General features: G+C 35.7%; 1 protein-coding gene and 2 long non-coding RNA genes across 12 annotated transcripts in view; 1 reads left to right on the top strand and 2 right to left on the bottom strand.

Moving 5' to 3' along the window:
• Positions 1-24,428, bottom strand: part of homer3b (homer scaffold protein 3b) — an 81,927-nt gene extending 57,499 nt beyond the window's left edge. For 6 of the 10 annotated variants that reach the window (XR_015501844.1, XR_015501845.1, XR_015501841.1 and 3 more), the window contains exon 1: positions 24,061-24,428. Coding sequence is in view for 3 of the 10 variants with exons in the window: in XM_087272011.1 (XP_087128137.1) it covers positions 24,061-24,065 (5 nt within the window). In the remaining 7 variants the exon portion in view is untranslated. 10 annotated transcript variants of the gene reach the window in all.
• LOC147834758 (uncharacterized) lies at positions 433-12,412 on the top strand. The gene is made up of 3 exons (XR_015502486.1): positions 433-4,505; positions 4,602-6,112; positions 9,375-12,412. It is a non-coding gene; the product is annotated as an uncharacterized LOC147834758 (long non-coding RNA).
• On the bottom strand, positions 6,392-13,199 carry LOC141376567 (uncharacterized). Its single transcript, XR_015502477.1, has 7 exons — positions 13,081-13,199; positions 9,123-9,273; positions 8,688-8,802; positions 7,609-7,735; positions 7,347-7,432; positions 7,004-7,046; positions 6,392-6,906 (listed from the first exon to the last, which is right to left on the bottom strand). It is a non-coding gene; the product is annotated as an uncharacterized LOC141376567 (long non-coding RNA).
• Positions 24,429-27,685: the final 3,257 nt, after the last annotated feature.

Below are 27,685 nucleotides of genomic sequence, written 5' to 3'. Positions count from 1 at the left end.
GTCAGTGTGTGTCAACTCAACCAGAGGTCCATTTTTATCATGTCTTTATCATATATGTAGAACACCAAAATATTGAAAGGCAGGAATGTAGTTAGTCAAAATTATTAGCCCTCAAGAATTATTAGCACTTTTCCCCAATGTCTGTTTAACGGAAAGATTTATTTTAACACATTTCTAAACAAAAGAATTTTAATAAATAATTTCTAATAACTGATTTATTTTTTCTTTGCCACGCTGACAGTAAGTAACATTTTATGAGATGTTTTTCAAGAAACTACTATTCAGCTTAGTGAAATTTAAAGACTTAAGGTAATTAGGCATATCATTGTATAACAGTGGTTTGTTCTGTAGGCAATTTAAATAAATATTGATTAAAGGGGCTAATATTAATGACCTAAAAATGTTTTTTTTTTCTTTTTTTTATTATTTTATTCTAGTCAAAACAAAACATTTCTTTCTCTAAAAGAAAACATTTTATAGGAAATACTGTGAAAAAGTTCTTGCTCTGTTAAACATCATTTAGGAAAGATTTGGAAAGAAACAAAAAGACGCCTAGTAATTTTGACTTGACTTTTTTGACAACTGTATATTACTAGACTACCTGACAAAAGTCTTGTCGTCTATCCAAATTTTAGGAACAACAAATATTAACTTGACTTCTAGTTGATCTTTGGTATCAGAAGTGGCTTATATGAAAGGCAAAGGCCTCAAGATTATGCTTATTTTACCAAAATAAAATATGATCATACCTTGATTTTTAATCAAATTCAATTAGCTTTCTTGCAGGACTCCCAGAGTTCATCAAGATTCTTTCGAATCATCTTCAATGCCTCCTCCTTTATCTTACCCCAGAAATGCTCAATAATGTTCATATCTGGTTACTGGGCTAGCCAATCCTGGAGCGCCTCAACCTATATTTTGCTTACAGGAACTTTGATGTACGTGTAGAGGCTAAAGTATGAGAAGGAGCGCTATATCCTGCTGAAGAATTTACCCTCTCCTGTGGTTTCTAATGTCATGGGGAGCATAAATGTCTTGATACTTTAAGCTGTTGATGTCTCCATCCATTCTGCAGATCTCTTACATGGCCCCATACTGAATGTAACCCCAAACCCCATGATTTTTCCTTCACTAAACTTGACTGATAGCAATAGCTCAAACTCACACTCATTCAAAAAAAAAGTGACAGGGATGGCCAAACGCTGTAAACAAAACAAGGGTATCCATCTGGAGCTCCTCTGTGGACCTTGAGACTGGTTAAAGGGACAGTTCAACCAAAAATGAAGAATACGTCATCATTTACTCACTCTTAACTCGTTCCAAACCTTTATGAGTTTCTTTCTTCTGTTGAACACAAAAGAAGGTATCTTGTAATAACACTGTAAACACTGACTTCCATAGTATTTGTTTTTCCTACGATGGAAGTCAATGATTGCAGGTTATCAGCTTTGCTCAAAATATCTTCTCTTGTGATAAACAAAAGAAAGAAACTCATAACAGTCTGAAACCACTTGAGGGTGAGTAAATAGTGAGTACATTTTCATTTCTGGCTGAACTATTCCATTGAAGACTTTGGCCATCGGTCTCAATCCACTCCCACAGCTCTCAGTCCCACCCACACTCTTTACCAGGCCAACCAATCACAGATCTTGCGTAGTCATTTTTTTGTAAAGTGCACATCAGAGTTTGGCAAAGAGTACACCACTATGTGAAGCTGACACTGGAAATACCACATGGTCTCGAGAATAAATTGGCCTTAAAAGTTATATAGAGGCAGCAAATGACAATTTTCACCTGAGGTTTGGAGGCAAATTACAGAATGGTAAAAACGATTTTAGAAAAAAATTGCAGCCTCAATATTTCATTTACACATAGACAATGGTAGGTTCATGGTTCCTGTATTTCAGTTAAATATATCTTTAGCAATTCCGGTTGCATTACATGCCAACCTTAACAATTTGGGTGAATAAACACTACATAGGTTTTTCCCTATGATTGCGTGCCTCAAATTTAAAGAGAAAGTTCACTCTCAGGTAGTGTTGTCACAATACTGTAATTCAAAACCCATCAGTTTTGAAATTTAAAAAATATCCATTTCCCGAAGATCAGCTGGTCTGTTTATGAGCTGACATACAAGCGATCAACTGATGAACTGACTGATCTTTGTGGCTTTAAAATGCTCTAGTGTCCCTGTATCTGTAGTTACACTCAAAAACAGCGGTGAGTTTAGTGAACTGATGACCTTTACGGCCAATCACATTAATTTCTGATGAGTAATCAGTTGACTGCAGTAGGTAGTGCTGTCGCCTCACAGCAAGGTCGCTGGCGTTTGTGTGTGGAGTTTGCATGTGGAGTTTACAGGCATTCATGTGGGTTTCCTCCGGGTACTTCCGTTTCCTCCAAAGTCCAAAGGAATGCGGTACAGGTGTTGGGTAAGCTAACTTGTCCATAGTGTATGAGTGTGAATGAGTGTATTTGGAAGTGCGTCCGCTGCATAAAAACGTGTTGGATAAGTTGCCGGTTTATTCTGCTGTGGCGAAACCAGATTAATAAAGGGACTAAGCTGAAAAGACAATAAATGAATGAATGAATGTTCTACTGAAAAAAGTCGCACTATATTCAACGTCCTGAGGGTGATGAAATTTAACTGTAAATTTTCGGCTTTGTACTAACTATCCCCCTAGAGAGAACGAAAGACATTACACTACTTTTCTCAATTAATACCAAAATGAAAATAAAAAGTTTATTTTCTCCATTTCAACAAGTTGTTTTATACTAACTGGTCTTAAAAAGATAACCAATTACTTGGTAACTATACTAATTTCTAAAGATGTAATTAAGATTTCTTAACTTTCATTAACTCATCTTACAGGGTTTTGCCTGTGAAGTAATGCTCTTTTTGAGGCTTTTAATAGATGACAGGTGGTGATGGATATAAACATCGGCTTAAACCAAGTGACATACCATCGATTTTTCCTCAAAAGAAGTCTAAATGCCTCTGGAGATCAATTAAAACTACATTGGGAAACAGCAGAGACATCTTCCCATTATTTTCTCCTATTGGGTCATACCAAGGACCAAAAAATGTGCTACTAGAAAAAGAAGTCACACTATATTCAATGGCCTAATTGTGAATAAATTACCTGTAAATTTTCAGTTTTGGACCAACTATCTTTTAAGAATGAAAGATATTAGATGCATGAACGCAACGTTTCTCACCTGATACCAAAATGCAAATAAAACCATTTTCTCCATTTCCACTAGCCGTTTCATACTAACTGGTCTTAATCATAAAAAGAAAACACATTACTTAAGAACTAATCTTTAATCAATTCATATTACAGGGTTTGCCTGTGAAGTAATGCTCTTTTTGAGGCTTTTAGTAGACGACAGGTGGCGATGGATATAAACATTGGCTTAAACCAAATGCCATACCATCGATTTTTCGCCAAAAAAGTCTAAATGTCTCTGGATATCTAGTGAAATCCACATTGAGAAACAGCAAAGACATCTTCTTGTTCTTTTCTTCTCTTCTTATTACTAGGCAAGCAGTAGAGCTGCACGATTCTAGCTAAAATGAAAAATCGCGATTTTATTTGCTTAAAATAAAGATCAAGATTTTATCACAATTCTGTAGATGTAAAATAAAGGTTAATATGAGTGGGCTATTAATATTGTTATTCTCAAACATGTGGTAAAACAGCAATAGGCTTTGTGTAGCTATACTATTGGATAAAATGCTAAATTTTGTATAGACTTGGAATGGTGGACTTTAGATTTGTCCTGGTCACTAATGCTGATGATAATTCTGATGCTAATTTATTGTGTTTGAGACATATGCTTACAATCTGTCATTTTCTGCTTAAAATCTGTCACTGACATGATTTTCGTGAATACGGAAGACTGGGTGGGTTTTTGCATTTTGGCGAATTTTGGATACTTTTTGGGCTGGAATCAGTCAGCAACATCTGGCAACACTGAGTGTGCTTTTGGTTTCATTTTCACTGCTAAGAGCCGTTGACCTCCCGTGCGACTCCCAAACGATCACATTGTACCACAAACTGAATGTTATTAACAACTTTATTATCTGTTACTCCCAGCCTACCCAGGTTCTGTTCACTAAAGTAAACTTCATTTAGAGGCGCGGGCCCACCCTACCTGTGGTAACAGCTGACGGTCAGCTCACATCACGTGTGATTTTGCGGTCGCAGATACATTACATGAAGACAGAAATGACATTTTTGAGGTAAATTATATCTTATGAATACAGCATGCGACTCTTTCAACACCATTTGGAGGTGTCCACGTTGCGGCCTTCATTGCTTCTCTCCTAAACTTGACTTATGATTGACAGAATCGTAGAAACGATAAAGAGCTCTAGCAAGTAGTGAAGAGATTGCTTGTCTTGTTGCCCTTCAACTGAAAACTACAACCAAAAACAAAATGTGTTATTGTAAAAATAGCAACTGGTAGTGACAATAGTTCACCGAGAGCAACGATTTAATGTCATTGATGCCCAATGCACAGCACACCTAATATAATAGCCCCCATAAAACCTAAAATAAATGTAGATTTTTTTTTAAGAGTGACTTATATTTTAGTAACAGACATCTTTAAGTTATATTAAACCATCCAATAATCGATAACCTGCAATTCCTTTTAATGATCAATAGGGCTGCGGGAAATTGGAAAAAACTGACATTGCAATATATTTTTATTTTTCTCTGTGATTTACTTTGTGATATAAATATAATTTCACAAGATAACTTTAATAACTATATTTGTACACTCTAAATCCCAACAAAGTTAGGTTAACTCCATTTAAGGAAACTGATTGGAACAAACCATTTAAGTTCAAAAACTAATCCTAATGAGTAGGGCTGCTGGGTTTACCGGTACTAGTATTGCAATACTATTGCTCCAATATACTGGTGGTGTCACTGTAGTTTGTAAACGACAGTATCGTCATTAATGGTCTATCTACAATAGATTATGTTGAATGTGGAAAAATTCACTAAAATGCTCACACATTTATGCAATAACAGACCATTTTTAATTTTATAGTCTGTGAAGTTTTCTGTTGTTTCAAACGCTCATCTGAATTGGTTTGTTTCTGTGACAATCTCTTAAAAAGACAAAGGTAAAATTTTGAATGACTTTGGATTGTTACTTGATAAGACTGAAAAAAAAAATTGATGAAAAACCCAAAATAGCAACAGGAAACATAGAAACAATTTTTGACCACTTCATATAGCCTAATTGTTTTGAGAAAATGCTATTTTTGTAACAAATTTAACTTGGTATAATTTGTATCTTTATTTTAATGTATGTTTTATTGGTCAGTTACCTACAAAATAAACAAAAAGAATGTATACATTTTAGGTGAAGTGATGTGCAAATAATACTTTTTTCAATAACAAGGGAATTAGATTAATTAAATTCAAGACCTATTATAACATGTAAAATATAGTATTTCTGACTATTTTCTTTATAATTTGAGTTATGAATATAGTGTTGAGTATCAGAATACTAAGTCTTTAGCTGGTACAGAATCGTAAAATCAATTAATGGTATCGCGACAACCCTGCTAAAGAGTTCTATAAACTTAATCTGTTTGAGTAAACGAAGCAATTTGAGCATAGCCAAATTGTTTTACAGTGTAAAGAATTTTTATACTTTCATTTGATTGGGATTTTGTAGGGAAGTACATCTGCATAAAATTTACAAAATTTCTCTAAAAACTATAGCACGGATGAAAACAATAGCATAATGACAATAATTAAACTAGAGTTTACAGTTTCTGAAAAAAATGTAAAAAAACAGTTTTCTGAAAAAAATGTAAGTAGGGTTTACTGTGTCAAATCGCTGAGGTACAATGCATTACTGTACTGCCTAATTGACTCTTCGCTAAGCAACACCCAACACCGCCACACACCAATTGTGGCTTAGCAACCATAGCTACGCACAGGAGGTCTGTCAAGCTATTGAGCAAGGGAAACAAGCTAAAGCGTTGTGCATACGAATTGTGAAAATTTGATGCCTGGTATCCTAGAAGTTTTGACGGGGTGGTGGAATCAAATTCTTCCTCTGTCTCTTCCTCAGTTTGGCGACTGTACACAGCAAAATATGAGGACCCAAAACAACTCTATGGGTGTTAATTTCAACACTTTGAAAGTGTCTCATGGGGTCCACTCAAAACTGAGTTAAATCAACACTTTCAAAAGGGTTGGCACATTGACACCGAAGTAAGGGTTAATTTTAACTCTGGGCAGAGTTAAAAATGTAACTATATTTAACACCGCCTGGTAGTAATTTTTTTACTACAATATATTGTTATTTTATTCAACTCTCTTGAGTGTAAATATGGTAAAAAGGTCAAATAGACTGTAAATTACAAAAGAAAAACATTTTATTTGAAAACATTCACGGCTTCAACAATTCATTCAGTTTTTAAAATGCAACAATGTCAAATATGCTTTAAATTTTTTATTAGTACAGACAGTATCAACAAAATAGTTTCAGTCCTTTAGTCCAAACTTGATGTTTCATCAGTGCAATTTGAAAGTTCAATATAGCGTCACTCATAGTTTTCATCTAAACGCATAGTTTTCTTCTGAAATGACATTTTAAACAACTTGGCTTGCAAATCTTTCACTTCTGGTGTTTCCTTGGTCCTCCATATCAAACACAGCAGTTTATGAAGGTATAAATGCTGTAAACTTGTGTGAAAACAAACTTTAGCTAGGAAATCTCATCAAGCATGTCCTGTGAATGAAGTGCTTCCCAGCCACAGGATGACCTTTTTATCCATGATGATGTAGCAGCTGCTGATCGCTCGTCTGGTGGTTCCTGATGCACGGATATAGGGTGAAGCTCATCTAAGAACTCTTCAAGACTCCAGCATGACTAAGAAAAATGTTTGAAAACAAATTGCAATCAAATTCTATGATATATTTAAAAGAACATTTAAAGTAAATAAAACATTCAAGAAATCTAAACTCACCTTTTGAAAATCTTCATGATGATCCACAACTTGACTCTCCCAGCTGGTTGAGGTGACAGGATATGGAAAAGTAGAAAAAACACATACATCACTGTTGGATCTCCAAAAACAATTAGGTTAACCACTATGACTAGAACTGGAAAAACAGGCAGCTGTCTGTCCAGAATCTTGAATTTAACACAACACTTGGAGCAAAATTTAGAGGAGCTTAAAATCTTTTATATCATTTAGTGATGCTGACTTCCCCAAAATATTGGCCACAGTGTAAAAAATATTCATAAACTTACAGTTTTATGTAAGTGTGTGCCTGCGTGTGTGTGTGTGTGCGTGCGCGTTTCTTTACCAGATTCAACTTGTTAGGCCCTTTCAGGTCCAGTATTGACGCCACCTTTCCTAGAGTCTAGCAGATGTTTCAGGTCCAAATATAATCTAAAATATTAGGATAAGCAGACGAGAAAAAGTGCAAAGCAAAGAGCAAAACATTATTTAAGTAATAGTTCACCCACAATACAAAACTTATCACCTTCGTGTCATTTGTTATTCTTGAATGCTCTAATACCCTCTCAGCTTATTGTGAAACAAATACAGACTTTTATCAAACATACCTTCATTATTATCACCACATATGACCAAGAAGGTGTGCTTGGTCATTTCACCAACTCTGGAAATACACCATCCATCTCTAATCAGCCACCGGCACAGGGTCTTGTGTTATTGTATAGAGAACTGTGGCTGTTAAAAAACAACAAAACATTAGTATCTAACACATATGCATAACCTTCAGATAAAAAGGAGAGATGAACATCACAAAGTATGCCTCACACTTTTTCAGATATCTTTTGATTCAGATGTTGATTATTGATAATAAATCTACAAATCAAACCTTTATCATCATTAGGCTGCTCAAATATGAATCAGTTGATTAATTTTACAGACAGGTGGCTGTTTACAACGCACTAAATTGTCTTTAATAAAACGGAAATGTTGTGTACATGCTAGGTTTAGTCTATAAGCACAATATCATGCGGGAGAAAAAGTTTGACTAAGATGTTCCTGACTACAGAAATAGCCTAACTTACTAACGTCAGACATCCCGAGTTGGCAAAAGTCATTTTCGGGGGATACAGAGTTGATTTGCGGGAGGTAGCGGGAGAGATGAGAACCTGAAGAGCAATGGGATGAGTTGCGCGCGACGTACCTAAAGAGCGGTGGGGGTGACTTGCGCGCGACGTACCTGAAGAGCTGGGAGGGATGCGGTGGAGAGGGGTGTGCAAAGTGTTTAATGACCGGGCGGGAGACGCGCGATTTCCGGGAGATTATCATTCATTTGCGGGCATCTACTTGGGCATCTGGGAGTCTCTGTGCATTTGCGGGATAACGTTAACGTTAGTCCCGCAACTTCCGGGAGACTTCTGTAACGTTAAATGTCCGAGAAAGTGCAAACGCGGTCATTTAAAGATATTAATGTTAACATTCCGACTTTAATGGTTGTCAACACTTAATATAATTCAAGCGTACGTTATCACACGAGTCTATGGACTAACAGTATATGGACGGCCACGAATCAACCAGTTTAAAAGGGCCGCGGTGTTTAAAATAACCAAATTAACGTACACGAATAACAAACAATCATATGTTTTAGTCAGGAAGCCTTTTACAAGTAAGCATGTGTTGATTTACTCACCAGATATGTTTTAGAAACTCTCCAGAGCTTATGGAAACCGTCCTGTGTTGCCGTTAGCATCCGGGCAGAGTAAGTTAGGCTGTTAGGCGGCTCCGGGGATTCCCTCGCTAGTTTGCTTCAAATTAAAGGAGAAGTGTCGATTTTATTTTATAGATGGGAAACAACGCACAAAATGGCATTAAGCGTGACAGAAATGTGTTGAACATGTACATTTGATGTTTTTATGCACTTTGTATGCGTGAGCATATATAAAAACATTCTTGAAAAGAAGTCAATAGTAATGCAGTTAAGCTAGATACACAAACGACCATGAATGAACCGCAGAAGTTTTAAATTGTCACTCCATTCTAAAGTTATTAACTTAACAATATGTTTACAACTGTATTTCCTTAAAGAAAGTCAGTAAAATACCAACATTTAGGTAGTTTGACTCACCAGTTGCTGTTCTAAACCTCAGATGGAAAATGGCGTCTGGAAAATTCTTCAGTGACTGGGGCTGCATGAATTCCCGGATGTTGGAAATAACACCACCAAGTGTAGAAAAGATAACTCCTTGATTTCTCACTGAATAAAATCAATTCTAACTCTAATTATATTCATTTGTCAAAATCTAACCCTTTAACGTCAACACTTCACTCTGAAATGCTTCAACACCGAGAATTTAACTCTGATGAATTTGCTGTGTAGTGGGTTCCTTAGCCATACCCAAGGACTTTCCAGAAATTCATTATTAGAATGTTTTTAGCTTTGAGGAACTGCTTTACACTTGTTGCTGTGTGACAGGGTTCATTGTCCTGTCTATACAATGCTGGCTGATTGAGAGATGAATAGGGAATGAGCTTCTGATATATGATTGCAATCACTTTGGCATTTAAGAAGAAAAACTCCTGCTGGGAGAAAACTTCCACATTTTGGGTTCAGTCAACACAAACATAATGTTTACTAGACCCAACTAAATTAAACAGTCTACTCTGTCCACACAACATTTTCCTCAGCAATGTTAGTCTAAAATGTTTAATCTCTTTACTGATGAGAGGTTTGGTCACTGCTGCTAAGTGAGGTTTCAGTCCACACCATACCAAGTTGACTCTAAACAACTAGCGGCAATAAAAAAAAAAACAAGTATTGTCAGCTCACATCTGGTTCATCTGGATCAAAAAGCTGCATATAAACACACCAAACAGACCACAACCAATAGAAACAAGCATGACAGGACGTGTCTTCCATGAGTGGCTGGTCTTTCCACACCCGCAGGGGGCAGTAATCGGTTTTCTCATTAAAACAAAAGGAAACCGAAACCGTTGGCACACACACAAACTATAAACAAAGCGGTGTTGTAAAATGATTATCACAGTAATTGTCACTGACCACAAAGGCATTCACTCATGCATATGTCTCTAGTAGTCCATAGTGTTTGCAAATATTTGTCAAATGCAGCGAAATTACAGTCGTAATTCTTCTTCTGTTTTCCTTCCTGAATCCAATTGTTTACTTGGGTTTCTCATTTCAGTTTTTGTTCTCATGCTCTGATTTGTTGCTGAATAGAATTGGGGCAACAAGATCCAACGCTAACCCAACAAGAAGTGACAAGTAAAACACACCAAACAACCAAACCAGACAGCATTTCCTTTGGTTTAAATGTCACATCTATGTCGATCTAATAGATCTAAAACAAATAAGGAACTCTGCCTTTTTTATTAATTTAACAAACAAAACACTAGGGTTATATCCAAAATTGCAGACTTCCAGAACTAAAATCAGTATGTGAGCCGAGTAGTATGTCCAAAATCATAGAATTCGAAAAATCAGTTTGCATGAAGTTCCCCAGATGACCAACTACTTCCACCGAGATTCTAAAGAGTGCATCTGATGCACGCGGTCCCATGATGCCCTATGAGAAAATTCATGAATGGGAGTGAAGCGACGCAACTCACGTGGGTAGGTCACGTGATCATGACAAAATAGCGGATGTAGAACATCCAAGTTCCATTCATACTGCTCATATTAATACTGTGTAAAACATACTTTTCTAACTGTCAAGTAGTGCATATAAATTCAAAGGCAGTACCTACTGAGTAGTAGGTGGTTTTGGATGCAGCCTAGGTGCGTTTACAAAATGAAAAGGTTTTATACTGTATAAACAATTTAATTAGAAAAAAAAAAGAATAAAATTGTAATCGGTTTAAAAGTGGTTTAAACTAATTACTGTATTTCTACAGTATGTCACGATTTGCCAAAACAACTATTCTGCACAGCCTGAAATAGCGCATACGCAGCTGTTCATCGCTGTGATATTATAAACATGAATATATAGGTCATACAAATGCTTGCAGTACAGTGAGCCGCAATAAATTCTCGCTTTACTCTTGCTCACACAACACCACATTCCTTTAAAAAATGCATATTGGACTTTAAAACTCAATAACCAACAAATCTTTTGTAGGTTACTGATGTACAGATGGATTTCTTCATTTTGAAGACTATTTGGTTGCATATCAGGATGTTTAAAAAGTGAAAAGTTGTAAGCAGATGAAGAACTTTTATTGGATTTAAAAACACAGTGATGACGTGTTGATCATGTGATGCATTCATTTCAATCAAATCTATAATATTAGTAATATTAAAACATTGTTTTACCAGTGAGTGCACACAAACACAAAAATAACCGGATAATAGCCACTCATGCGAAGGTTTAGTGTCCAATGCAGGTTGATTCCAAATCCAGCAATACAACCCACACCACCAGCCCTTACTATACATGTAATCCACACTCTGCTTTTCTAGGGGAGGGGTATTGAGATGCTCGAGCAGCCACCCAAAACTTCCCACGTCTGTCTTTTCCTTATAGCCTGTTACCTTCTAGCAGTAGGATGCCTAAACAGATTAAGTGCAACACTTTACAATAAAAACAGCACACATAAATAAAAATGGAACTGAACTCAAGTTGGCATAAAGAAAAGCAGGAAATGGGACCTACTTGTGTGCATTCCAATTAAAAGCGGTGCACTTATGCCTCGTTTCCATTGAGTGGTACAGTACGATACGGTATGGGTCACCTTTATCAGGCTTGTGTCTCCATGGCCAAATGGTACTAATGGTACAATTTCGGTAGGTGTGGTGTTCGACAGAAAGTTGCAATCAATATCGTTTGAAGTTCACATATAGTATGGAAAGCACATCTTACTAAACAAATGCCTTATATAAATAAATACTTATGTATTGATAAATCTTAATTACTAACATTTCTATGAAAGGATTTGACTATAGCCGCAGATCAATGATATTGCGAATAGGCTACTGTAACGTCTACATTTATATAAAAAAAAATGAAGAAAAAAAAACAATTACAAATAATAAAATACCTAAAACATACATTTAGGCCTTATTTGGGTTCATAAACAACATTTTTATTTGTTTAACAACTTTTAAACAAATTAAAAAGATTTTAATTTACCATTTATAAAGTCAATTATTTTTAATAGATAAAAACAAAAATATTTAAAGAAAATGTCTGATCTCTTTATAATAAAATAAGCATCGTGTTAACGTGTTGTGTTAAAGCGACTCTTAAATAAAATGTTACAAAGTGTGTGCAATAGTAAAGCGTATACTGAACAATTAAAGCAAACTTTAAGGTGTGAATAATACCAATACAGTAAACCTTAAACTGTCAACAACACAAATTGTGAAAATCAAATCTGAGCTTTCATGTAAAGGAACCAACCATCATAATTCAAATACATATTACAAATTGTGAAGTTGAATGACTATATTACCACTAGGCTTGGGCGGTATTACGGTATTATGGTATAACGCGGGATCTAAAAATAGCAACGGTGTCAGTTTCAATATCGTTATACCGTCATAAAATATTAAATATCCTTTATTTAATGCCTACAAAAACGCATGTGTGGTTGTTACCACGGGACAGTGTGGAGGAGAGAGGGAGAGGGAGGGGGAGAGAGGGAGAGGGAGGGAGGGAGAGAGGGAGAGGGGGAGAGGTGACGTGACGAGTCGCGCTCCAAAGTGTCCTGCAGTTTGGCAGTAATTCCGGTTTCGACTGAACAGAAGGGAGACGTGGTTAATATGAACGAGAGGTCTGCATTAGAGCTGAAGAACCCGGCGAGACCCGAAAAAATCCAAACCCCTGCATTAAAAACCATCCCTGCAAAGGTGAAACAAATGATGACGAAGTAGTAAAAAAAGCTAATTTTGACGGCGGTCAAGTCAGTCACTAGTTCAGAAGGAACAGTCATTCCAGCCAGGTATTTTGCAGTCGCTCATACACTACGTATTACAGTAGAGCCCTTAACTGCAAGCTGACAGGTAAAAAGACGAGGCCACTCGCAACAGTGAAACTGCTGTCATGGAAAATTAAATGGATGTTCCTGACTGGTAGAAGATGAACAAACAATCCTACCCAAAACTTGCAAAATCAGCACGATCAGAACTCTGCATCTCATCCTGTAGCCGTAGGAAAGGGTGTTCAGTGCTGCTGGACACACCATGAGTGCAAGACTGCGCTAAAGCCAGTGGATTTAATAATGTTCCTTCACAAACACAGGTAGCCTAATCTTGGTGAGTAAAGGGTTTTTAAATTATAAATAAATATTAATTAAACCACATAATCATAATGTAGACAGAGTATACAGGCTAATGGTGGCATTATTCTTTTAATATTCAGCTTCACTGCCGCCTTAATGCCAGATTGTGAAGAGAAGTGGCGAAACAAATCTTGCAGTGCCTTTATCTTAATTTCGTTATTGCAAAAATACCCGTCATCATTTAGAGTTTATTTTAATTTGATTTGTTAAGCCAGATTTCTTTTCATTGGTGTGTTGGCCAATTTAAAGGCTAAGTGTATGTACCCAGGCTTATTTAGAGTGCTGAGATGTTACGATGTTACAGAGGACTTATTTTAGTTCTTTGTTCCAATTTCCAAGTAGCCTATAGACCAATTACCAACCTACATCACACATGACGTCACACGAGTTTCTGAATGGTTTAGGCTCAAGCCAAAAGTTTGGTGACGCTGTCTGAGCCTTACGTCATAATTTTTTTATTACGCCGGTAACACCGGGGTAAAATATGGAGGCGGTTTGACGGTATCAAAATTTGCATACCGCTCAAGCCTAATTACCACCAATATGCTAAAAAAATCTTTCAGATGGGGAGCTAGTGGTTAGGTTGAACAATTAAAGAAACCAAAAAGCCACCCTAGGCGACATCCTTACATCCTTTTTATTTACAATCTCTTTACTGCTGCAATACAGCACTCATTTTAGCATGTGTTGTTAATCTAACCTGAAGTGACGAGAGCAAGCGCAGATTCCTGCACTATTTACAATGGACTTTGCGCTCACACTCCCCTGGCATTTCTCGTATGTAGGTGACCAAACCATATTCTCAGAGGATGACAAAAGGACAAATCATTGCTGAAGCATGCAAGTTTATCGAGTAAAAGTGTTTGGATGCGCTGTGTTTCTCTGAGGTAATTAGTCTGCCGTTATTATTGAAACGTGTATATTCCATACAAAGTGTAAAGCAGATTGGTTAGTTCTACGTAAATGAATCATGGTGCACTTGCGGCTTTCAGAAAAGCTCAAATGTTCTCAACTAGATGCAGAAAATATGCGTGGTTCACGTGCACGCCACTTGCACAACATGTGCGCGTCCCTCCCATATGCATGTTATGCAAGTCACACGAATTCATTGGAAATGACAAACTTGAACCCTAAGCTTATTGGCACTGCTTCCATGGGGCGCCCTCAACAGCCCCATTTTAATAAGTGAAGTTTATTTCTAAACTAATTTTGCAGGTCTCGCTGGTGCTGCTGGTCTTGCATTATCCAATTTACGATTCATCAATAAGACGATTCCTAATCCATTATAAATATTCTAAGTTCCATATAACAGCCATCCTCATTTTGTAGAATTTCCCCTTCCACCTCTACTAGGGCTGCTCGATTTTGGAAAAAATCATAATCACGATTATTTTGGTCATAATTGTAATCACGATTATTCAAAACGATTATCAGTTGAAGTCAAAATTATTAGAGCTCCTGAGAATTTTAACAGTATTTCCTCTAATATTTTTTTTTCTTCTGGAGAAAGCCTTATTTGTTTTATTTTAGCTAGAATAAAAGCAGGTTTAAATATTTTGAAACCAATTTTAAGGTCAATATTATTAGCCCCTTTAAGCAATATATTTTTTGATTGTCTGCAGAAGAATCTACTGTTTTACAATGACTTGCCTAATTACTCTAATTAAGCCTTTGAATTGTACTTTAATCTGAATGCTTGTATTTTGAAAAACATCTAGTAAAATGTTATATACTGTCATCATAGCAAAGATAAAACAAATCAGTTATTAGACATGATATATCAAAACTATTATGTTCAGAAATAAGTTTGAAAAAACTTCTTTCCATTAAACAGAAATTGGAGGAAAAGGGTTGCTAATATTCTGGAGGGCTAATAATTCTGACTTCAACTGTGTGTGTGTGTGTGTGTGTGTGTGTGTGTGTGTGTGTGTGTGTGTGTGTGTATATATATATATATATATATATATATATATATATATATATATATATATATATATATATATATATATATATATATATACACATATATATATATATACATACATATATACATACATACATACAGTTATTTTCCACCCTGCAATGGAAAGAGAAATAAATGCAATAAAATAAAAAAATAAAAACAAACTGTGATTTAAGCATCTTCACCCTAAGAAAAACACTTTAGCTACAAAAATCCTTCAGTCAAGAGCAGTAAGGGATGTTCTCGTCATTTGATTAATGATAAAACAGGCGGCAGAATTTCTGCGCTCCTCTGCTCGTCTCAGTGTGCGAATGAGACCGAATGCTGACCGCATGCTTATGCGTGTGCACATTGCACACACACATAAGCACACGGTCTTTCGCACTTTTGGTATATGATGCAATAATCGTTTATCTCGATTAATGGTTTTTCATAATCGTTAGAAGCCATAATTGAAATCGAAATCGGATTTTCGATTAATTGCACAGCCCTAACCCCTACCCCTCCTTCTTTCCTAGATGGGTGGCCCAGTGGTTAACAATGTAGCCTCACGGCAATAAAGTTCTAGTTCTTACCAAGTCAGCTGACGTTTCTGTGCGAAGTTTATACGTTCTCCCTGTGCTCACATGGGTTTCCCGCGGGTTCCCCACCATCCAAAAACATGCAACTTAAGTTAGGTGACTAATCCAAATCAGCACCATAGATATGCTCCTAGTAAGTAGTTATATCTTAAGAGCACTATCTGTTCAATAGCTACTACAGCAGGGGAGTTCTCAAGATCTACCTGAGCTCAAACTCCCCTCTCGGCTTGCAAACAGGAGGAAGCCCCGGGCTCGAGGATCTTATGAGCTCAGGGTTCTCTCCCGGAACAGCATGCCAAACAAGCTTTATAATCAATCATCAAATGATTGTGAACTCTTAAAAACTATATCTCTTGAAACTACAGTACTTTATTTCGACACATATCGAATCTTTTTTTTTTAATACCGATTCTGTTGCCCAGCCCTATAAAAAATAATTTGCTCCTTTGTTTTTTTATACTACACACTGACATTTGTCCATTTCAGAAAGGATCGGATGTCAGAAGCACTTTAATAATCACACGCACATTGTTATTATGAGTTTAAGTTCGTGATTTTAAATATAGATGCACGGCAAGCGCACATGAGCTCTCTAGAGAGAGAGAGAAATCACCCACACTTTTAGATGGCAAAAAACAACAGGACACGCAACAGATTCTATTATTCTTTTGGCTGTTTAGCTGTTCATCAAGACGACGACAAGTTTTGTTTGAGCTTGGGTCCACCATGGCTCTTTTCTCCCCAAAAAGTGTTATGGTATGGTTTGCTTTTGGGTAACTTTTGACATTGGAAACTAGGGTTGGGCCGATAGACTATAGTCTTGTGTTTCTACGATAGGCAAAGTTATCGACAAGAGCTGAAACCTATGACGATTTTAAAGACAATATTTAGCTCATTTTGCACTAATGTAGACCTATTACATGTTTTAATTGCAATATTGCAATAAAATTAATAGTATTATTATTTTTTAAAATCATCATTAATAATAAATTAACTACAAATAATGACAGCTTTAGCTGCTTACATTAACATCACCTGACCAACACTTTCAGACAAAAATGAATTATTTCGATTGCTCTCTCTCTATGTCTCAGCAGCAGCAGCAGCTGAAGAACGAGCTGCATGTGAGGGCGCAGCCACATCTCATAGCAAATTAGTTTGCAACTTTGTTGCATAAAAATAATAGGCCAAATAACAAAACTGGATTTAATTAACAAACAAGTTAAATATAACAATTTGCAAAAATGAAACAAACGAAGAAGAACTCTGAAACCAGCTCAAATATTCTGGAATAAAACATGTTGCAGTCGTTGAAAATTTGAGACTCCTTTAACAGCACTCCCGCTAGATTCTCTCTTGCTTTCACAAAAAAAGCTATTTATCTTTTATATGCATTATTAATAGCCTGTTTAAGTTTTAAGGGAACATATAGCCTATTTTTTTAGTGCATGCATTGACTGCTCCTCTAAATACATGTCTTATCTGAAAAATACATGTCTTATTTGTGTTTAATTCGATAGAATGATAAACACGGACATGTGCATTTTTTAGAAAAAAAAACTTTAATAATTTAAAAATATGTTAGGCCTATGTTTATTTATAGAAGCTATTAAAATATTTTATTTATTTTAACTAGCCTATACTAAATTAAATTAAAATCTGTTTTTACCATTAGTTTTGGCATTAAAGAATTATTGAACAGATTATTAATAACTTATCAAAGAACATTTTACTGAGCTCAGTAAAAAGTTTTAGGTCAAAGAGGCTATTTAATATTAGAGCAATATGCTATTGCCGCCTCGCCGCAGCCATGTCTAAGATGAAACTCTTATCAGAAAACACATATGCCAAGCGAAACATTGTGTTAGATCTTAGCAAATACAAATGTGACACTGTTGATGATAACTTTAGTGATGATTAGGCCTGAAGCCGCCTGCGCTTCGCTTAACTGAACAAAAACGTGGAAAACTTCACCACATATACACGTGCGGGCAGCGAGTCCTTCATCTGCCTACTGTCTGAAATGACCTTAATGCATCCTTGTTTCTTTCCTGCTTAGTTAAATATAATTTAATTTGCTTTTATCCATATCCATGTATATTATATCCATTTTGCAGCAGTCCCATGGCCCGAGGATAACGGCATGAACCCGAAGTCAAATCCTGTCCCGCACCACACTGTTACATCGAGTCTTGTTTGAAATAATTTTAGTGTCAGCGCCTATTTAGCTGTAAGAGCGCAGTGAATTGTATTGGTTTGAATTATTATCCAATATCAAGTTTAAAAAAAATAATAATAAATTACCCGAATGGTTATTAAATATGTTTAGATATGGTTAAATATAATAATCAAATATATTATATATACACTTAACATAACACTACCGTGCCACCATGCGATAGTATTGTGTATTGGCGATCTCACAAGGGGACGATATGGAGTTCTAAAAATTTCGTATATCGCCCAACAATATTGGAAACAATATAAAAGCGTACCTACTAGGGGTGTAACGATACACTCAGCTCACGATATGATGTGTATCACGATATAACGTTCACGATTCGATATGTATCACAATATTTGGAATAAAAATTGAAAATTAAACTGAAATGCAAATTTTACCAAGTAAACTATTTTTTATGTATTTCTTTTGTTTCAACTTGTTAAACGGAACCTTCTTTAAGAAAATAAATTAAACAGGCCTGTCTCTGGAAAATAAAACAATTTAAAAACTTCTTTAAAAATATTATTGAAATGACAGAGACAAAATTAAGGAACAATTTAAGTAAAGGTGCAAAAAAAAAAGCTTTCTATTCAATTGAATTTAACAGTAAGAGCTTAAGGCTTTGCTTGGTCACTTGCGTTTTTTTGTGTGTGCCAGTTATTTAATTCATATTTAATTAAATTCATTTAGAGATATCTCTAATTACAATTGTGACTAGTCAAAACTCATTTAGAGATATCTGCAAATATTTTTCAATGGAAGTCAATGGAGGAATATGACTAGTCATAATATATTTGCAGATATCTCCAATCTGATTTCGTACTAGTACAATTGTAATTGCAGATATCTCTAATTGTCATTCCGACTAGTCGAATTATAATAATGACTAGTCAAAATATGATTAGAGATATCTCTAAATATATTTATGGATAGTCAGAACAAAGGTTTAAATGCTAAAACGGCTTGCCATACGCGCGCGTCTATCAAAGTCCACCCTCTGTAGTAACAGCTCACGGTCAGCTCACGTCATGTGTGATTTTGCGGCGGGAACATTATATGAAGACAGAATGATATTTTAGAGTGAATTGTACCTTATAAATAAAGTATGTGACTCTTTCAACACCATTGGGAGGTATCCCTGTTGCTGTGCAAAGTATGTAAATCACTGTGAAGACTTTAAAACTTAGGATGTTTGACCCAGTATGCGTGTCAAAAAGCGGACGAGTCTAAAGCAATGACTGTACAACCGAAATGTTGTCAGACGTCTGATTTTGAGAGGATGGGCCATCCTCTATTTCAGCTCTGCTCATCTTGGTCTGCTAACATTACTGCTGCTGCAATCTGAACTCACGTGCGACAGCAGGTGGAACGTAGCTCACGTGCAAACAGCTCAACTAATAAGAGAAAACGGACGTCATATCATAATCAAATCGTCATAACGCCACGATGCATATTGTGACATTTTTGCATCGCAATAAATCGTACAACGATAAATCGTTACACCCCTAGTACCTACCCATACCGTATCGTACCACTCACTGGAAATAGGCCATTAAACACCGCATTGGAATATATCTCATGTAAACACCGCTCCAAATCTTTCAATTGGAATTATTTTAATCAGAAAGACAAAAACGCGTACAAGTAAATGTGGTATTTCTCAAAATATCTTCCTTTGTATTTGCAAAAAAGGAAAGACTATGTAGCTTTTCCTATGAACTTTCTCCCTGTCAGCAAGAATGTGATGGTCTGAGGTTAACCTGCATTCTGCAGGTAATCTCGTATTGAATTTTAGTCATCAGTACAGTGAAGAAATCAGATTCGCATTAGGCTTTCCTCTGGCACATCAGCCCTGTTCACACAATCCTGAAGGTCACACCTGTATCATCTGTGTTGCTCCACAGCAAACTCTGGGTCCATCAATCTTTCCGGAATTAAAGCTCCAGAGGCCAAAGTGACATTTTGGTAATGCTTAATCACTCTGGCATTCTGGGAAGGACATCTAGGACAGAACTGCTCTGGTAAAGGTGGTGCAGGTGCTCCAGGAAAGACTGTTTATCAAGCACTTCTGCTACACAGTGGTGTATATAAAAAGGTCTCTTCTACATTTTAAACACCAGCCAAGACCTTCATTCAGAGACTCACCCCCCTGGATTGTTCCCAAGACCCCATATAGCATATTTTTATTCTTCAAAGATGAAAGACCTGATCAAATTCAGAAATTATACACATAATAAGCAGAATAAAAAAAAGAGAGACCAGTTTATTTTTCATTTAAGAAGTCACCAGCTGGGCAATAGCATGCTGTTCTGAAATTTCACATTTGGTTTACGCGATCCTCTGACCCAATTACCAGGAAATCTCCAATAGCGCCAAATGTATTTACAGAGTGCCATTCCAGCCCGTCTCAGAACAGTCAATCTCTGTTAGTTTTTCTCATCAGCTCAGAAGAGGAGGATGTGAATCCGTGTCAATAAAGCCAGCCTGCCATGCAACTTCAAACAGACATGTGTAAAGTTTACTGATGTGAAATGAATATGTTATGATGATTTCATGAGGTGACATATGAACTCCTTATGTGTAGCATCCAGGGCTGGGCGATTAATCAAAGGCAATATTCATGCACATTTTATTATAATTCCATATCTGTCATCAGTAGTACAGTAAACATAAGGCAGGTGCTTTCAGATGGAGCATAGTTTATATACAGAGTCCGTGTTGGGTAAGTTACTTTAAAAAAAAGTAAATAGTAATAGATTAGTAATAGTAATAAAGTAATAGATTACAAATTACTGAGTACAACTGGAAAATTGTAATCTGATTATATTACTAATTACTAGGCTCACACAAAATCTGCATGCGCAGAATTCTGCAGATTTTTAGCCCATCATTAATTTTGTTTATTTACTTGAGTAAATGTGTGTAAATCTATATTCAGTTTTTAAATTAATTACAGTAATATTATGGACTAATATGAAAATGTACATTTGATTTATGTACAATGCAGTTTGTACAGTAATATTTTTGTCTTTTAGTAGATATGTTACATAAGAGACTTGCTTTGTTTAACAGATAAAGTGAATCTATTTGGATTTGCATTTTAAACATTAAATAAAAGTTTAAACAATATTATTTTTTATTGCACATACTAAAGTTTTAGTTATGATACTCCCAAACAATTCCGCAGAAATTTGCTAATTTTTACCAGAATTCTCTGCAGAAATACCAAAAATCGTCCACAGATTCCATCTTGCCCTGCTAATTACTTCATGTAAAAAGTAATCTGAATACTTAATCAGATTACTTGTTAACTTATTCAGATTACTTATTACTTTAAAGTTACTTTTAAAACATATACAACATAAAAAGGCTAAACTGCAGCTCTTTCAGTAATTTAATAATCCCTGAAAAACATCACAATTGGTTGAACACAGTAGCTTGACATATTCAATAGAGTTTGGCCAAAACTTAAAAAACTTTTATCATTCATTTGTTGCAAACCTGTTTGTCTTTTTTTTTATTGAACAAAAAAAGACATGAAGAAAACTGGATACCTGTAACCATTGACATCCATAGTATGCAAAAGCACTGCAGTTTTTGGGTGTTCTGAGTTTGTCTAATTACTAGTCTTCCGAAATGTGTATATTCTATACAAAGCATGAAGCTGATCGATCAGTTATTGTCAAGGGACTCACGGTTTTCAACTGGTGTGCCTGGAAAATGCGAGTCAAAGCAATAGGTGCTTTGAGTATTTGCGCAAGCTGCGCACCTCCACTGGAAATAACGAATGTTTGCGCCCAAAAGACACAATGTGAATGGTACCATAAGCAGCTACGCACATTCAGAAGATTCTACTTCACATTCAGAAGATTCCTTCACTCCAGCACAAAAAAATCAATTTAGCCTGTTTAAGCAGAGTTAAACTGCTGTGTTTTTAGGCATCGGTGTCCTCCTTGGTTATAGAATGCTTTCTATTGACGTGCTTGAACAAATTGCTGGTTGAGGTCTATAGAAACAAGACATGGACTGCATTCCACAGCAATATTTTAGTTTTTATGCTCAATGAAATCAAAGTAATGTCTGTATTTCAATTTTGAAGAAGCAACCACTTCAGTCAGCAACCATTTCAGCTTGAGTTCTCCAGAAAATGTAAGGGCGCAAGCTTATTAACTGACATTGCAGCGGAAAGCGTTATTTAAAACGTTACCCTTTTGGTGGGCGTGGTGTACTACCGAAAGTTTCAGTTGATGTCATTCTCGTTCAAGGAAATGTCAAAGTAAAGCTGTACGGGTCGTTTACATATCATATGAGGAGCACTTCTCACAAAACAGATGCTTTATACCCATAAATACTTTTGTATAAATGTTTATTACTAACTTTTCTATGAGCAAAAAAAGTCCAAAGCTTATCATTGTAATTGACATAAATTTTACTGCGATTCGATATAATATCGCTTATCGTCCCAGGCCTACAAACACCTGACTTTGTCTCAGTTATCACAATTTTCAGTTTAATCACATATATCAAGCTCAACTATTTAACACTGCTACCCAAGTTTTAACATGTTTAATATATTTAATGCATTTTTATATTATTGTCATTATTATTATTAGCTACATACAAATAGATAATGGCAGACTCTTTAATTAAGATAAATTTTTTAACCTTTGACCAATTCCACAAATTTGCTGTGACCAATTGTGGAGTATTTTTTTCCTACCCAGTAGTCATGTGAAATTTCAATACCTTGGATACCAGATCTTCATGCTTTAAGTTCGATTTCGCAAATAGATACATAGATACATTACATTTTTTTACATTTGTTACACACGTGTATTTGCACAAAATATTGGATTGAAGTTGCCGATACCAGCTTGAATTTTACTCATTATCGAATCGTGAAGGCAATCTGTGGTATCAAGCATCAGTACTACCCAGTTTTAAAAACTGGTTAATGATTATTGCTAGTTAATTAGAATAAATTAATAAAATATAATTACATATGAAATAACTGTTTCTGATGTATGGATTCTATGCAGGAGCATGGGCAAGACATTGATATCACAACTTACAGTTGCAAGGAGCAAAGTTTAGTATAGACTAAATCATTGAGAAGTTCACTAACGTTAATCATCACCAGAAAACTGTTGTTTCACCGGAAGATCAAGTTGTGACATAAATGAATGGTGATTTGTTTTTTCATTAAATGTTGACTTAAAGCAGTTCATATGAAAATCTTTGATCAACAGACCATGGCATTTTCTGAATACCTGCCTCTTTCCAACTAGTTTATATAAAAAATACATATTTTAAAGATAAAAAAATAAATATGTAAACTATGTTGTTTTTATATATTTTTCAAGATATAAAAACAAAATCTGCACAATTACAATGTTATTCTTCATACAGTCATTATATATGTTAACTGTACATAGTTTATTTGATAAATGTACTGTAAAAGAGATAATAGGTCACGATGTGTCACGCGTAACGTTATTATTTAATTTCCAAAAACAGTTCGTCGATGTAATAATAATAATGTATTATTTTACAACAATTAAGACGATGCTAATTGAAATCACTGTTATTTGAATGAGATTTTTTAAATCCCATAACACCTAACGTTAGAGATCAGGAGTGCAGCGAGTAAATACAGCACTTTTGCCAGCATTGCGGTCACGTGCTGCTTTTTGGGTAAGAGATTTTTTGACAATTTTCATCTGATTTTGAAGGGGTTGTAAAGCTCCCTAATATGTAGTCTAGTTAGACAGCGCTGTGGATTTCGAAACACAACCGGACTGTGAGCTCGCGTTTTCCCTTTCCAAACTTACGCCGTCCAAAAAATACTGCTCCAAACTAAAGTTACTCAGCATTTTCAACTGTACCACGCTGACAGATGTAAACTCTAAATGTTCAAAACGAGGTTAGTTGCGTTCTTCAAAACCAATCGTCGTCGATTTTCTCACATCTGTAGTAAAAGCTGCTAGGAAAGCGAACTCACCCCATTCTCACAGAAGTAAATCAGAGGATTTTCAAGACTCCAGTTTTGTTTCCCAACTGATCCACGGAGAGCGAGTTGAGTCCAGTCCAGTCCCGTGTCCTTTAAATGGCGATAACCACTTAACAATGGAAGTGTCAAAACAGTTGTCGTGCTTTGTTTGCTCCGTTATGGAGTGATTTTATAGAAAGGGAGCTCTCCTTTGTCTAGTGTCTTTGTTGACTCCCGATTTCTCGTCCTCATAGTCCTATTAGTTGCTCTCCAGCGGCCTCTCTATTTCCATACTGTTGAAAAGCAAGAAACAGCAGCGCGCTTCTGATGCAACGCGTCGAGTCCTCATGGTCAAATTTCTCAAGTAATCTGCACCCCTCAATACTACAGTGTTCCCTCACATTAACCTACCCGAGCTATCTGCTGCCCCCTGCTGGCCATGAGTTGCAGCTTGTCTATCTATCTATCTATCTATCTATCTATCTATCTATCTATCTATCTATCTATCTATCTATCTATCTATCTATCTATCTATCTATCTATCTATCTATCTATCTATCTATCTATCTATCTATTATTATTATTATTATTATTTATCATTATTATCATTAAAATAAACACATATTCCAATTTTGGTTCTTGCAACACATTTAAAATAGTTTGTACAGGAACAATTTATGGCTAATAACCAGGTATATTGGTTAAATAATGATGTGATTTGAATCAGGTGATGTCAACAGGTGATTGTAATTATGATTTGGTACAAAAGCAGCATCCACCAAAAGTAGGTCTTTAGGAGCAATGATGGGCTGAGGATCGCCAGTTTGCAGAAAAGTCCATGAGAGAAGTTATTGAAATATTTAAAAACAATGTTCCTCAAAGAAAGATAGAAACCCATTTGGATATTTCACCTGCAACAGTGCATACCATAAATAAAAGATACCTCAGGCGATCCCTCTGGTGGCACTGCATATTGAATTGTCAGTCATCTATAAGAGATATTACCACATGGGATCATGAATACTTTGACAAGCCTTTGTCAGACACCACAATGTTACACCCACAAATGCCAGTGAAAACTTCACTGTGGCAAAAGGAAGCCTAATGTTAACAGTGTCCAGAAGCGCTATTGACTTCTCTGGACTCTGAGGCATCTGGGATGGACCATTGCACAGTGGAAACTAGTACTGTGGTAAGATGAATCAGTATTTCAGGTATTTTTCGGTATTTTAGGTTTCCAGCATCTGTCATGGGGTTGTGTAAGTGCCCCAAAGGTAACTCCTGTGACGGCTCTCCATTAACAGGCCTGCAGCCAGCTTGATGAAAAAGGTGGTTCTTTTTTTTCTCAAAAAGTGTACCTTTTTGCAGTTATACTTAATTTTATATTAAATTATGAGGTTCAAATACTGTATTTTAGTGACATTTGAAGCATTTTTGCTGGATTAGCTTGTCAGATTTTTGTCAAAATGCTTATCAATCCTATTTTACCTCAAAGTGTTTGTTTACAAATGTAAATATTTAATTTTAAATTAAATATTTTGAACAAAGAAATATGAAACAATGCTTATTTTTAAAACACAAATTTATTGTCATCCATCACTTAAAAAAAAAAAAAATTAGGAATCTGGTAACTTGTTTTAAGTTAAAAACTGTAGCCCATAGGTAGGTCCATATGGAATCCGTGCTGCAGAATTCCACAGATTTCCACAGATTTTTAGCCCATCATTAATTCTGTTTATTTTGTAAATGTGTGTAAATTTATATTTACTAAGTTTTTTTTTAATTAATTGGAGTAATAATATTAACTAATATGAAAATAATCATATGATTTATTTACAATACAGTTTCTAAATAATATTAATAACTGTCTTTTAGTAGAGATATTATAGGAGAGACTTGCTTTGCTTACCAACTAAAGTGGATCTAATTAGATTTGCATTGTAGTCTAAAGTTAAAAAAAAAAGTTAAAAAGTTACTTTTCATATATTAAGGTTTTTGTTATGGGCGATGCAGTGGCGCACTAGGTAGTGCTGTCGCCTCACAGCAAGAAGGTCGCTGGGTCACTGTTTCGAGCCTCGGATCAGTTGGCGTTTCTGTGTGGAGTTTGCATGTTCTCCCTGCGTTCACGTGGGTTTCCTCTGGGTGCTCCGGTTTCCCCCACAGTCCAAAGACATGAGGTACAGGTGAACTGGGTAGGCTAAATTGTATGTAGTGTATGAGTGTGTGTGTGGATGTTTCCCAGAGATGGGTTGCAGCTGGAAGGGCATCCGCTGCGTAAAAACATGCTGGATAAGTTGGCGGTTCATTCCGCTGTGGCGACCCCAGATTAATAAAGGGACTAAGTCAAAAAGAAAATGAACTAATGAATGAAGGTTTTAGTTATGACACTCCCAATATAATTCTGCATAAATTCACAGATTTTTAACAAATTCTGCGCAGAAATAGCAAAAAATGTCCACATTCCGTCTGGCCCTACCTATAGGCAAATAACAAACCGGCAAGCTCATTTCCTCAGTCAGAAATTGTCCAGTTGAATAATTAAATTAAATTGGTTTTAAAGCCTTCTTCTATCGGTTATTTTCACAACTTATGATGACATACAGTCAAAAAGGGACAAACAAACTCATATAGGGAGTCAATTCTGGACTTTGTCAGTAGGCAGTTGGGTCTTTCGAACCACCAAAACCCTGGCTATGGGCCTGATTATTGCTAAAAAAGTACATCTAAATTTTAGTGCACAATATGCTGCATTCTTTTATACTTGCCTGGCCTGTTTGCAGTCCCGACCAGTTTCCAACAGAGAATGTGTGGTGCAATTTGAACTGGCACACATTAAGACTTGTTTGCTGGAAGAACGGGACAAAATTACACCTGAAACACTTCATCACTTAATGTTTTCAGTCTCTAAAAAAACAATAAAAATCTAAAATCTATCTATCTATCTATCTATCTATCTATCTATCTATCTATCTATCTATCTATCTATCTATCTATCTATCTATCTATCTATCTATCTATCTATCTATCTATCTATCTATCTATCTATCTATCTATCTATCTATACTTTTGCAATATTGCCAAGTCATAAACAGATTTACAATAACAGAGAGTGGTTACAGATGAAAATATACAGAACACAACAGCTGCAATAACACATAGGCTTGTGAAAATTATAGTTACCATGGTAACTCAAGAGCTTGTCACTACAAATGTAAAAACCCTTATGCTATCTCAATTTCATTTTCACTATCAAGTTTAATGATGTGTGTGATTTTTTTTTTTCCTTTTTTTTTCTTCTTCTTCTTCAGTGTACATACATAGTTTTTCTTTTACTTTTTTCACTGGGAAGGTAAAGATCTTAATTGGGATTCATTCCTGTGTATGCTGAAGAGTAATCTGACCACATGCAGTGTAAACAGTGTCAGCAGGAAGACAGTGAATCAAAGAGAAATACAAAAACAGCAGTAGTTTGGTGAAGCCAGAGGGCAGCAGCGTCTCACTTTGGCACCAACACCTAAAGTAAAGTCTCTTGATTAACTCATGCAGATCATTCAAATGAAATTATGTATAATGATACAATAATGTGAACATACAACATAAAAAAATGAAACAATAAAGTGACATGCTCTACACATAA

Source organism: Danio rerio, chromosome 11, assembly GCF_052040795.2.
Source record: "Danio rerio strain M-AB ecotype USA chromosome 11, GRCz13ab, whole genome shotgun sequence".
Lineage (NCBI taxonomy): Eukaryota > Metazoa > Chordata > Actinopteri > Cypriniformes > Danionidae > Danio > Danio rerio.
This window is presented reverse-complemented; position numbering and strand designations above follow the sequence as displayed.